The sequence below is a fragment of the Rhinoderma darwinii genome, unplaced genomic scaffold (genome assembly GCF_050947455.1).
Source record: "Rhinoderma darwinii isolate aRhiDar2 unplaced genomic scaffold, aRhiDar2.hap1 Scaffold_1585, whole genome shotgun sequence".
In the NCBI taxonomy this organism is placed as follows: domain Eukaryota; kingdom Metazoa; phylum Chordata; class Amphibia; order Anura; family Rhinodermatidae; genus Rhinoderma; species Rhinoderma darwinii.
The window spans coordinates 206234-218358 of NW_027461988.1; the positions used below are offsets into that span (position 1 = coordinate 206234).

Sequence of the window (12125 nt, forward strand, 5' to 3'; positions counted from 1 at the left end):
ACGCAGCACAGAACAAGAATTTGCTGGGGGCCACGGCCTCCATGACCCTGTAATACCTTTATAATATCGGGCTCGGTCAGCAGCTGAGTGATAAGATCACTCCCACTCTCCTCTGGCCGGTGACCACTGCTCAAATAAAGCTGTAAAGAGGTTACATGCACAAAGAGCTGTTAATAACACGAGAGGAGGATGAGGCAGCACTACATTGAGCACGATGGACAAGCATCAGAGGACTCGGCACAATCAAGAGGTAGAGGAGCAGATCAGAGGACAGAGATAGATGAGCAGGAGAAGACGAGGGCACAGAGGCGGAAGAGCAGGAGAAGACGAGGGCACAGAGGCGGAGGAGCAGGAGAAGACGAGGGCACAGAGGCGGAGGAGCAGGAGCAGATCAGAGGACAGAGATAGAGGAGCAGGAGAAGACGAGGGCACAGAGGCGGAGGAGCAGGAGAAGGCGAGGGCACTGAGGCGGAGGAGCAGGAGAAGACGAGGGCACAGAGGCGGAGGAGCAGGAGAAGACGAGGGCACAGAGGCGGAGGAGCAGGAGAAGACGAGGGCACCGAGGCGGAGGAGCAGGAGAAGACGAGGGCACAGAGGCAGAGGAGCAGGAGAAGACAAGGGCACAGAGGCGGAGGAGCAGGAGAAGACGAGGGCACAGAGGCGGAGGAGCAGGAGAAGACGAGGGCACAGAGGCGGAGGAGCAGGAGAAGACGAGGGCACAGAGGCGGAGGAGCAGGAGAAGACGAGGGCACAGAGGCGGAGGAGCAGGAGAAGACGAGGGCACAGAGGCGGAGGAGCAGGAGAAGACGAGGGCACAGAGGCGGAGGAGCAGGAGAAGACGAGGGCACAGAGGCGGAGGAGCAGGAGAAGACGAGGGCACAGAGGCGGAGGAGCAAGAGAAGACGAGGGCACAGAGGCGGAGGAGCAGGAGAAGACGAGGGCACAGAAGCGGAGGAGCAAGAGAAGACGAGGGCACAGAGGCGGAGGAGCAAGAGAAGACGAGGGCACAGAGGCGGAGGAGCAGGAGAAGACGAGGGCACAGAGGCGGAGGAGCAGGAGAAGACGAGGGCACAGAGGCGGAGGAGCAGGAGAAGACGAGGGCACAGAGGCGGAGGAGCAGGAGAAGACGAGGGCACAGAGGCGGAGGAGCAGGAGAAGAAGACGAGAGCACAGAGGTGGAGGAGCAGGAGAAGAAGACGAGAGCACAGAGATGGAGGAGCAGGAGAAGATGAGGGCACAGAGGCGGAGGAGAGGGAGAAGAATAGGGCACAGAGGCGGAGGAGCAGGAGAAGATCAGAGGACACAAGTGTAGAAATGCGGCTGTAAGGACACAACAAAGGGGCTGGAGGGATGACACTACTGGTACATGGAGGGCTCCACACAATATTTTGCTCTACGGTCTACATTGCAGTCTATAGGCGGCTTTATTCCGCAGTCTATAGCTTGCTTATAAATATTTGGGCATACTTTGGGAAATCTACAGACCCCCCACCCTGCTCAATGGCTGAAATACCAAAGTTAACATTAGTTGAGCAATTTTCTGATGCGTTGATTTTCATCTTGAGCGTCCACTAGGTGGCGCTCTAACATAACAGACCACAGGCTCCATTCTGCAGACCCAGAGCGGCAGGATTTGGGGGTCCTCTCAGGTCCTACCTTGCTATTCTGTATCAGCCGTATGATGTGTTCAAAGCAGTTATTGCTCAGAAATATCGCTTGTAGCACGGGCCGGTCACTGCAGTCCAGCATCTTAGGAATGGCGCCTAAAACCAAGGAGAGAAGTCCGTGAGAGGAAAATTTTCATTTTATACAAACGGATTTCCCAGGTTCCTGAATGGCACGTTAATACAAGTTACACAGTACTAGTTATGCCATGGCGGCCATTCTGTCCTACGCTCCAGGATCCCAAATCAATGTTAGTTATGTAACAGCGGCCGGGTCAGCTGCTACTCAGCTTCACAAGGGCCTGAACGGCAAAATCAGCACTAGTTCTGCAATACTAGGTATGCAATGGTGGCCAAATTGGTGGTCACTCGGCTTTCCGAGGATCCTGAATGGAACACCATCACTATATTTACAGCAATAACGGAGGTGTGACATCTTAGTGAGTGATTACATACGGAGCATGTTGATGCGCAGCGCCAGCAGTCCTTCCTCCCAATGCGGCCCCGGCTCTTTCTCCGGAAAATACAGGGGCCGGTCGCAGTTGAGGACCTTGAAATAGCAATCCAGGATCTGCCTGATCTCCACCCTCCGCTGCCCGGGACTGCTGCCATGCAGGATGTGGATCATTGAGATCAGACAGTCCAGCGCCAGCTGAAGCACCCGCGGGTCCCTCTCCTCCTGACCAACGCAACAGCCCTGCAGGACCAGCATCAGGACGTCCACGGAGGCCGGGGTGATGAGGAGCAGTGCGTTCGCCTGCAACAAAAACGACAAGGGGTCCTTAGATCACGTGACACAAAAGCAGCGCATAAGCCACACCGGTGAAAACCACAGTTTTTTTTTTATTATTATTGTGGAGACCTCGCGGTTTCAGGGAACATTTACGTGTTTTTTTGTCTATTTTCGTAAATCACGGTAAACTTTTTTGGAAACATTTTACAGTTCTGCCGCAATTACAACAAAAAAAAAAAAATGCAACTAAAAACGACTAATCGACCACAAACACTGCAGAATACAAATCCACATATAACGTGTAAAATATCAGATACACGCGGACATTGGCGTAAGGGCACCGAATATGATGCAAGCGACAAACTTCTAGTTCAGTTCATTTAACCCTTGATGGTAAAGCTGCGCAATCACGATTGTCTGACCGCTGGGGCAGCTGCCCGGAGCGTCGTTATAAAGGTATAGTCACGTGGTGCGGTCAAATAGCCGTTTATTGGCATGATATCACGGACACGATTCTGCAAACACAGCATTTTACGGTGGTTGCGTCCATAAACCGAGGGTTGACCGCACTGTGTGAACGTACCCTTACTGCGTAACTTCAGGAGTGTCATTAGCGGCCACACATAGAATGAGGGGGTTTTATCAGTCGCCCCGCACGCTCCCTGGAGACGGTTTATTTCCCGCACCGGAGGGGATTTCACTGATTGACGAGCTCAGAATCACCACAAACTGTAATAAAAGGGGATTTCTTCCATTTATGATTCTCTTTATAGATTTATATTTTGGGTTTTCACCTTCCCGTACGGCAAACCAAGTCTAAAGCGAGTGCAGACAGAAATCAGTTGCCCACTGGCGATACCCCTGTAGCTATGGCTAGCGCTGCCACCCCTGTGATCACCATCTGTCCCCGGGGGTAGGAGACATTATGATGAGGCCACAAGCAGCGAATGCTTTTCAGCCGGAAACTACGCTTGCATGTGGTTATGCCACAAATCGGTGCAATTTTCGAATGCCCGTTTCATATCTGCGCCGTTCTCCTTCCAAAACTGCACGGACGTAAACAAGCATAAAACGTGGTTTTCAGGCACAACACGTCCGCTCATCAACTGAACAGCGCCCATTAAAATAAATCTGCAGCTGCTCTAAATTTTGGCTAAAACCCCCTGATTATGGACCCCTATAACACCATCATATGTCCTAATAGGGTCCATGGGGATGGGTTGTTCAAAGACCACAACCCCTTAATAAAGACTAATGCAAAAACTGCAGTGTTGCCCATAGCAACCAACCAGCATTTGGCTATAGATTGTAATACCTTGTTTCCCATAGCAACCAATCAGTGTACTGCTTTCATTTTTCCAATGCAGGTTAGAAATTAAGAGCTAAACTCTGATTGGTTGCTATGGGCAATAAAGTTCAGAAAATGAAACCTAAACTCCGATTGGTTGCTTTGGGCAGTGAAGTTCAGAAAGTGAAAGCTTAAGGCTGGTTGGTTGCTATGGGCAACAAGGCCACATTTCTCTTTTGCTATAAAGCCTAAAGCGTTTACTATTGGTAGCCTATCAGATTCAAGATGGCAGTGGGGTAGGGACAGGACAGTAGTGGTCCTATAAGATCCCACCGACAACAACAACTGGAAGTTCCCCGGACCAGACTTCATATACAACATAGAACATGGCGGTTCCTCACCTTAGAGCCGGTGATGATGGCCCCGAATAGATGGACCAGACGTAATTTGACCGACTCGGGAAGATTGTCGCCATTGTGAAAGGCGTCTAAAAATTAGAAAAAATAAGAATTACTAAAAAATATAGAATTTCAATTAACTCTTTAAACTAAAAAATACTCAGCGGGAAAAAAACGACCCAATCTGGCGATCATGAGGGAGGAGGGATAACAGGCGCTCGACCGCCAGAGACATTTGTTATCGCACACAAGGATATTATGCGCAATGAAACCGCGCTTTCCCTTTTTTCACCGCACTTGCGCCACTGTAGGATTCACGAGACTTTACTGGCGCCACTTAAAGTGCTGAAGAGAAGGATCTTTGATGAGGAGACGTCCATTGTGTGCGGCCATTTTTATGTCAACTTTTTTCCTGCATATTTCTGTATAAGCTATTGCTCGAAGTTATCAGCCACACCAGACTTGGAAGGGAATGCCGCCATGTTGGTCAATTAGAACTCTGAATGAGAAGTGGAAAAGAAAATCCTCCGAATACGTTATAACGCGATTATTTGTCCCTTACCTTGAAAAAACGTGCAGAACGCGGGAGGCAGACCGGCAGGGGGAAACTTATATTTACTCTTTTCTTTTGCGCTCACAATTTCCCTACAAAAAACAGAATAAAAAACAAAAAAAATTATAAAAAAACATAATTGAGTGAAAAACGGCAATGATGGCGAATCGCTCCAGTCTATACAGTCCAGACGCGGCAGGATGCCCCCTCTTCACCCACCCTCCCAGCTGTCTCCTCCACGTCTGGTACGGATCAAAGAGACATTCGCACAGATGCAGGGCGTAGACGGCGGCGTTCTCCGTCAGGGACCGCTGCTCTCTCTCCTCAGCTCTGGGCGGGCTCTTCAGCTGCAGGTGGAAAAACGGAAATGATTCTGATGACCCGAAATATTGGGAAAATGTAAAAAAAAAAAAAAAGAATTTTTCATTCTCACCTTGATAGTAGAAGCGGTTAATAGATGAATGACCTCACATACGAAAACCGGCGTCCTCTCCTTTTCCACGTTCTCCAAATTTCTACACGAAACAAGTCAGTAAAAAACATGGCGGCCAAAACTAATAACAGCGCAGAGGATGGTCGGGATTCTCCATTGCGGCTGTTATCTCCTTGACAACTATTTTCCCGCACTAGATATTAGGTGTCAGTCTTCACCCTGTAATGTTATTTCCATTTACCTACTTCAGTTGTCAGGGGTACAGTCACGTGACAACTAAGCTCCGCCCAGGAGGAGAAAGGTTTCTAAGAAGTGAGGAATTATGGGACATGGAGGTCCGAACACTGGGACGGCCATATTGGAACCCAGAGCGGCCATGTTGGAACCCCTATTGGTTTTAGTTGTGGAGTGGTCAGTCATTCATAGAGAGGAGGCCGCACTCTTTGTTATATTTAAAGATTATCCATCACAAATAAGACCCTTTAATTTAAAGATGCCCCAACCAAGACGAGTAACGCAGCTGCACCCACGAAAATGAGGGAAACGCAACAATACAGAAGGGCCCGGACGCTGAATAAACTCGTTCTGAATTCCACCCCTGTGCCAGCCTGGCATCCAGCAGTCATGATGGGCTTGGTTGCCATAGTAACTGAAGGGTCCCGAGCTCCAACAGCAAGCACAGGGAGGGGGGGGGGATCACAGAAAGCAGTCGTCACCCCCCGCCCCCCGACGTCTCCTGTACGTTACACAACACTCGCGGCGAGATATTTATAACTGGGAAACGTTCACATGGATTACAGAGAACGGCGCAAACTGTTATAACCACAAAACATGAAAGAGCAGCGAACCCTAAAATAATCCCCACAAATAACACCCGGGCCCCGTCACCCAGCTTTCCCAGAATTCTGAACAACAAATTGGCTAGAAATGCAGAGATGCATGACCAGCTCCAATAACTAGATGAATCTGCCATTCAGGAGTCTGGGAAAGCCGAGTGACAACCCTGTCAGAGCTGTAATGGTGGCCATATTGGATATCACCCAGCTTTCCCAGGGACAGATACAACTAAGGAATGACAGAACTAACAGAAGACGACGACAGGAGCCCCCGTGATCACCCCCGTAGCTGCTGCTCAGGGGCCCCCGTGATCACCCCCGTAGCTGCTGCTCAGGGGCCCCCGTGATCACCCCCATACCTGCTGCTCAGGGGCCCCGTGATCACCCCCGTACCTGCTGCTCAGGGACCCCGTGATCACCCCCGTACCTGCTGCTCAGTCGCCCCGTGATCACCCCGGTACCTGCTGCTCAGGGGCCCCGTGATCACCCCCATACATGCTGCTCAGGGGCCCCGTGATCACCCCCGTACCTGCTGCTCAGTCGCCCCGTGATCACCCCGGTACCTGCTGCTCAGGGGCCCCGTGATCACCCCCATACATGCTGCTCAGGGGCCCCGTGATCACCCCCGTACCTGCTGCTCAGTCGCCCCGTGATCACCCCAGTACCTGCTGCTCAGGGGCCCCGTGATCACCCCCATACATGCTGCTCAGGGGCCCCGTGATCACCCCCGTACCTGCTGCTCAGGGGCCCCGTGATCACCCCCGTACCTGCTGATGATGATGAAGAATTTGAGGAGGAGGAGCGCCTGGTTCAAGCTCACGTCCGCCCTTATATCCTCTGCACAGAGACCCAACTGCTGGCTCAACACCTGGAGGACGTCCCGGGGCAAGACGGGGATCTCCGAGGAAGAGTCTTCAGGCCTGGAAGGAGAGGAGCCGGACCGTAGTGCAGGCAAATACAAGATATTGCTCCCTGTTATCAGCCATTTCAGGCTGGATAGAGGATGAATGTAGAACAGGTGCATACATGCTACTGCTCCCTGTTATCAGCCATTTTAGGCAGGGGACAGGATGACTATAGGGCAGGTGAATACAAGCTATTGGTCCCTGTTATCAGCCTAGGAAGAGGCGGACTGTGTTCTTCAGTGGGAGGGACAGGAAACCCCTCTTATAAGGCTCATGTGGAGGGCGAGAGGGTAAAGTCAGTGACTGACGATCAATCCAAATCCTTTGCCTTACTTTTCTTGTTCTGCCCTTTATACTCTAGTTACATCTAGAGCTGCATTTACAATCCCACTACACACACCACAACAGCTTAGCTGAAATAATATAATGCACCCTGCTGCATTGCATTGTGGGAAATGCATTTATTTATTTATTTATTGTACACTAAATTGCTTGCTGTAAACACTACATCTCCAACAATGCACCACAGCAGAGCATTTTCTAAGGAGAAGCAGCGAGATCGGGCTGGTCATGCGCGTGATTCTGCTTTTAAAAATATTTGAGATTTAATAGAGATAACTTTGCAGGTTTCTTGCATTTCTGTTTTTGTATTAATTTCATGTTTACTATAGTCACGTTTGAAGCTGCATCAAAATTTGTGACTGCAGCTCTGGCTGTGACTAGGGTATAGGACATGATGGAACTCAGGATCAGCGCAGGACTAGTAAAGAAGAGAATCTTAATAACCTTGAAAATATGTGAGATCTTAAAAACGTAACGGAGCGGACGGGGTGTATTGAATTTGGCGCAAATGAAGACAGGTGAACCCTGCGGGCACGGGGGGGTCCGTACCTTCTCGGTTCCAGGGTGCTGACGCTGATGATCTTCTCAAAGTTTGTGACGAAGGCTTCTAACCACTGCTGCAGGTAGTTCAGGTCTTTCTGCAAGAAGAAAACAAGGAGACGGTGAAGAGGAGGGGGGACAAACGAAGGAGCCCCCCAAATCAGACCGCCCGCTCATTATCAATACTTCCGTCCTCAAGTCAAAAATGTTAAGTTCTCCAATTTTATCTGTTTCTGGGAAAGCTGGGTGACTACCAATATGGCCGCCGTTAAGGTTCCTGTAGGGATTATGACACCACTTTCCCAGACTCCTGACAATTAGGCTTCGTTACGTATTGATACGGGATTTTCGGCTCCATCCCCGCAGATCTGCCATATTAGAGGTCATTCAGCCTTCCTGTAAATAACACTAGGGCTATCATCCAGCTTTCCTAGAGACCTGAATGGCAAATCTGCTTAGTAATGCAATGAACTGGCTCCGATACCAAACAAGATGGCCGCCTCACCCCAAACCATCACCTGAGGTGCGGCAGGAACGATCGTCCCGCATCCCATCATCATGAACGGAGCCGCCCCGCCGCACCGAAACCGCCGTGCGCGGCGCGGCCTGAGGAACGCAGCTGCAATATACAAGATCCATCACCGATGACATCACGTCTTATACTCTAGTCACATCCAGTGCTGCAGTCATCATTATGCTGCCTTCCGTTCACCGGTGAGCATTGCATTGTGGGAGAGCTCAGATCACAATTGCACTCTCAGAACTCAGGTGTTTGGTCACATGACTTTCGGTGGGGAGGAGCTAAACTGCAAAGACTTTTTTTGTAAGCTGCTCTGGCAGTGACTGGAGGAAAAGCATAAAATAACCCCAAAGCAGTAAAGTTCATGGCGGCCTGGAAACGCGGGAGGCTTCGAAGCTCTAAGGATTCTCCCACAGGAACCGTCATGACCGGGTGCAGCCCACGCCGTATATCCGAGACGTTCAGCAGCGACAACAGCAGCGAAAGGAACGGCGCCCGCCACCAAAAAATCTAAAACAAAACTACGTGACGCTGAGTATCAGGTGTGAAGAACATCCATGATGCAAGGAGGAAATCCTGCGCGACCTCAGCCTTACGTCACCCCATCCATTCCCATCACTATTACAGATCCTCTTCCTGGGGGGATGGGGGATTTTATTTTTTCGTACGCCGCCGACTTCACGTGAAGAGTTTTTGAAGATTCTAGAAGTGACCGGTGAAGTGGTGGCGATGACCTCACAGACAGAACGCCAATAAGGAGCGCAATGCGGTTCTCTCAGCCGTCAGCAGCGCGTTTCACAATATTCATCGATCCGGATATTATAGGCGTTCAGGGCACAGGATGATGCGCTATTGTTTCCCGTAAAACCACGGACACCCTGACGAAAAAAACAGACGTAACGCATTAAAAAGTCAACGGGTTCCGCCAGGTGCCGATGGTCTCCGTCGTACAACAGCGGGGGTCCTCACTTTACCCCCCAAATCCCTTCAGGCTCGCGCAGCCGGCAGCGTCAGGATGTTATATGTGAAGCAGCACGGAGGACGGTGATGGGGAGCGACCGGCTACCAGAGCCTAAGGGTGCCGCTTCTTTTTACCGCGACGCAGTATTTTTACTCACGGTAAAAAAACTCGTCCGACTCCCATTGAAATCAATGGGAGGCATTTTCGGGCAGTTTTTGAGGAGTTTTGCGGCGCGGTTTCCGCGTCAAAAAACTCGTAAAAAAAACTCCATGTGAACAGGGCCTTATTGTTACGCCATAACTGTGAAGTACGAAACACATTTATTGACAAGTCGTGGCCTAAACGTGTCGCATCTACTTAGCGAACGGAGGATTGAGGCCGCAGCATGAAACACCCGTCTTCAGAAATCTACCCCACTGAGTGTTTGCGCATCCAATGAGGTTTAATGTAGATAAATGTAAAGTTCTGCATCTGGGGGTAATAATCTGCAGCATCATATGTCCTAGAGGAGCTACACTGGGAGTAATAATCTGCAGCATCACATGTCCTAGAGGAGCTACACTGGGAGTAATAATCTGCAGTATCATATGTCCTAGAGGAGCTACACTGGGAGTAATAATCTGCAGCATCATATGTCCTAGAGGAGCTACACTGGGAGTAATAATCTGCAGCATCAAATGTCCTAGAGGAGCTACACTGGGAGTAATAATCTGCAGCATCATATGTCCTAGAGGAGCTACACTGGGAGTAATAATCTGCAGCATCATATGTCCTAGAGGAGCTACACTGGGAGTAATAATCTGCAGCATCACATGTCCTAGAGAAGCTACACTGGGAGTAATAATCTGCAGGATCATATGTCCTAGAGGAGCTACACTGGGGGTAATAATCTGCAGGATCATATATCCTAGAGGAGCTACACTGGGAGTAATAATCTGCAGCATCACATGTCCTAGAGGAGCTACACTGGGGGTAATAATCTGCAGGATCATATATCCTAGAGGAGCTACACTGGGAGTAATAATCTGCAGCATCACATGTCCTAGAGGAGAAACACTGGGAGTAATAATCTGCAGCATCACATGTCCTAGAGGAGCTACACTGGGAGTAATAATCTGCAGCATCATATGTCCTAGGGGAGCTACACTGGGAGTAATAATCTGCAGCATCATATGTCCTAGAATAGCTACACTGGGGGTAATAATCTGCAGGATCATATATCCTAGAGGAGCTACACTGGGAGTAATAATCTGCAGCATCACATGTCCTAGAGGAGCTACACTGGGAGTAATAATCTGCAGCATCACATGTCCTAGAGGAGCTACACTGGGAGTAATAATCTGCAGCATCATATGTCCTAGGGGGAGCTACACTGGGAGTAATAATCTGCAGCATCATATGTCCTAGAGCAGCTACACTGGGAGTAATAATCTGCAGCATCATATGTCCTAGAGGGAGCTACACTGGGAGTAATAATCTGCAGCATCACATGTCCTAGAGGAGCTACACGGAGTAATAATCTGCAGCATCACATGTCCTAGAGGAGCTACACTGGGAGTAATAATCTGCAGCATCACATGTCCTAGAGGAGCTACACGGAGTAATAATCTGCAGCATCATATGTCCTAGGGGAGCTACACTGGGAGTAATAATCTGCAGCATCATATGTCCTAGAGGAGCTACACTAGGAGTAATAATCTGCAGCATCATATGTCCTAGGGGGAGCTACACTGGGAGTAATAATCTGCAGCATCATATGTCCTAGAGGAGCTACACTGGGAGTAATAATTTGCAGCATCACATGTCCTAGGGGGCGCTACACTGGGAGCAATAATCTGCAGCATCATATGTCCTAGGGGGCGCTACACTGGGAGCAATAATCTGCAGGATCATATGTCCTAGGGGGAGCTACACTGGGAGTAATAATCTGCAGCATCATATGTCCTAGAGGGAGCTACACTGGGGGTAATAATCTGCAGCATCATATGTCCTAGGGGGAGCTACACTGGGAGTAATAATCTGCAGCATCACATGTCCTAGAGGAGCTACACTGGGAGTAATAATCTGCAGCATCACATGTCCTAGGGGGGCTACACTGGGGGAGTCACTTGTTGAGAAGGATCTGGATGTAATAATCTGCAGCATCATATGTCCTAGGGGGCGCTACACTGGGGGAGTCACTTGTTGAGAAGGATCTGGGTGTAATAATCTGCAGGATCATATGTCCTAGGGGGGCTACACTGGGGGAGTCACTTGTTGAGAAGGATCTGGGTGTAATAATCTGCAGCATCATATGTCCTAGGGGGCGCTACACTGGGGGAGTCACTTGTGGAGAAGGATCTGGATGTAATAATCTGCAGCATCATATGTCCTAGGGGGCGCTACACTGGGGGAGTCACTTGTTGAGAAGGATCTGGGTGTAATAATCTGCAGGATCATATGTCCTAGGGGGGCTACACTGGGGGAGTCACTTGTTGAGAAGGATCTGGGTGTAATAATCTGCAGCATCATATGTCCTAGGGGGCGCTACACTGGGGGAGCCACTTGTTGAGAAGGATCTGGGAGTAATAATCTGCAGAATCATATGTCCTAGGGGGCGCTACACTGGGGGAGCCACTTGTTGAGAAGGATCTGGGTGTAATAATCTGCAGCATCATATGTCCTAGGGGGCGCTACACTGGGGGAGCCACTTGTTGAGAAGGATCTGGGTGTAATAATCTGCAGGATCATATGTCCTAGGGGGAGCTACACTGGGGGAGTCACTTGTTGAGAAGGATCTGGGTGTAATAATCTGCAGGATCATATGTCCTAGGGGGAGCTACACTGGGGGAGTCACTTGTTGAGAAGGATCTGGGTGTAATAATCTGCAGCATCATATGTCCTAGGGGGCGCTACACTGGGAGAGTCACTTGTAGAGAATGATCTGGGTGTAATAATCTGCAGCATCATATG

At 49.8% G+C, this 12125-nt stretch overlaps 1 protein-coding gene across 1 annotated transcript in view; it reads right to left on the bottom strand.

Moving 5' to 3' along the window:
• The window catches only part of LOC142699457 (neurobeachin-like protein 2), a 112324-nt gene that overhangs the window by 61266 nt on the left and 38933 nt on the right, over positions 1-12125 (bottom strand). Inside the window, 9 exon segments of the mRNA XM_075848045.1 lie at positions 57-140; positions 1657-1763; positions 2121-2421; positions 4087-4172; positions 4646-4728; positions 4856-4983; positions 5070-5151; positions 6673-6825; positions 7702-7790. Of these exon segments, the coding sequence (XP_075704160.1) occupies positions 57-140; positions 1657-1763; positions 2121-2421; positions 4087-4172; positions 4646-4728; positions 4856-4983; positions 5070-5151; positions 6673-6825; positions 7702-7790 (1113 nt within the window).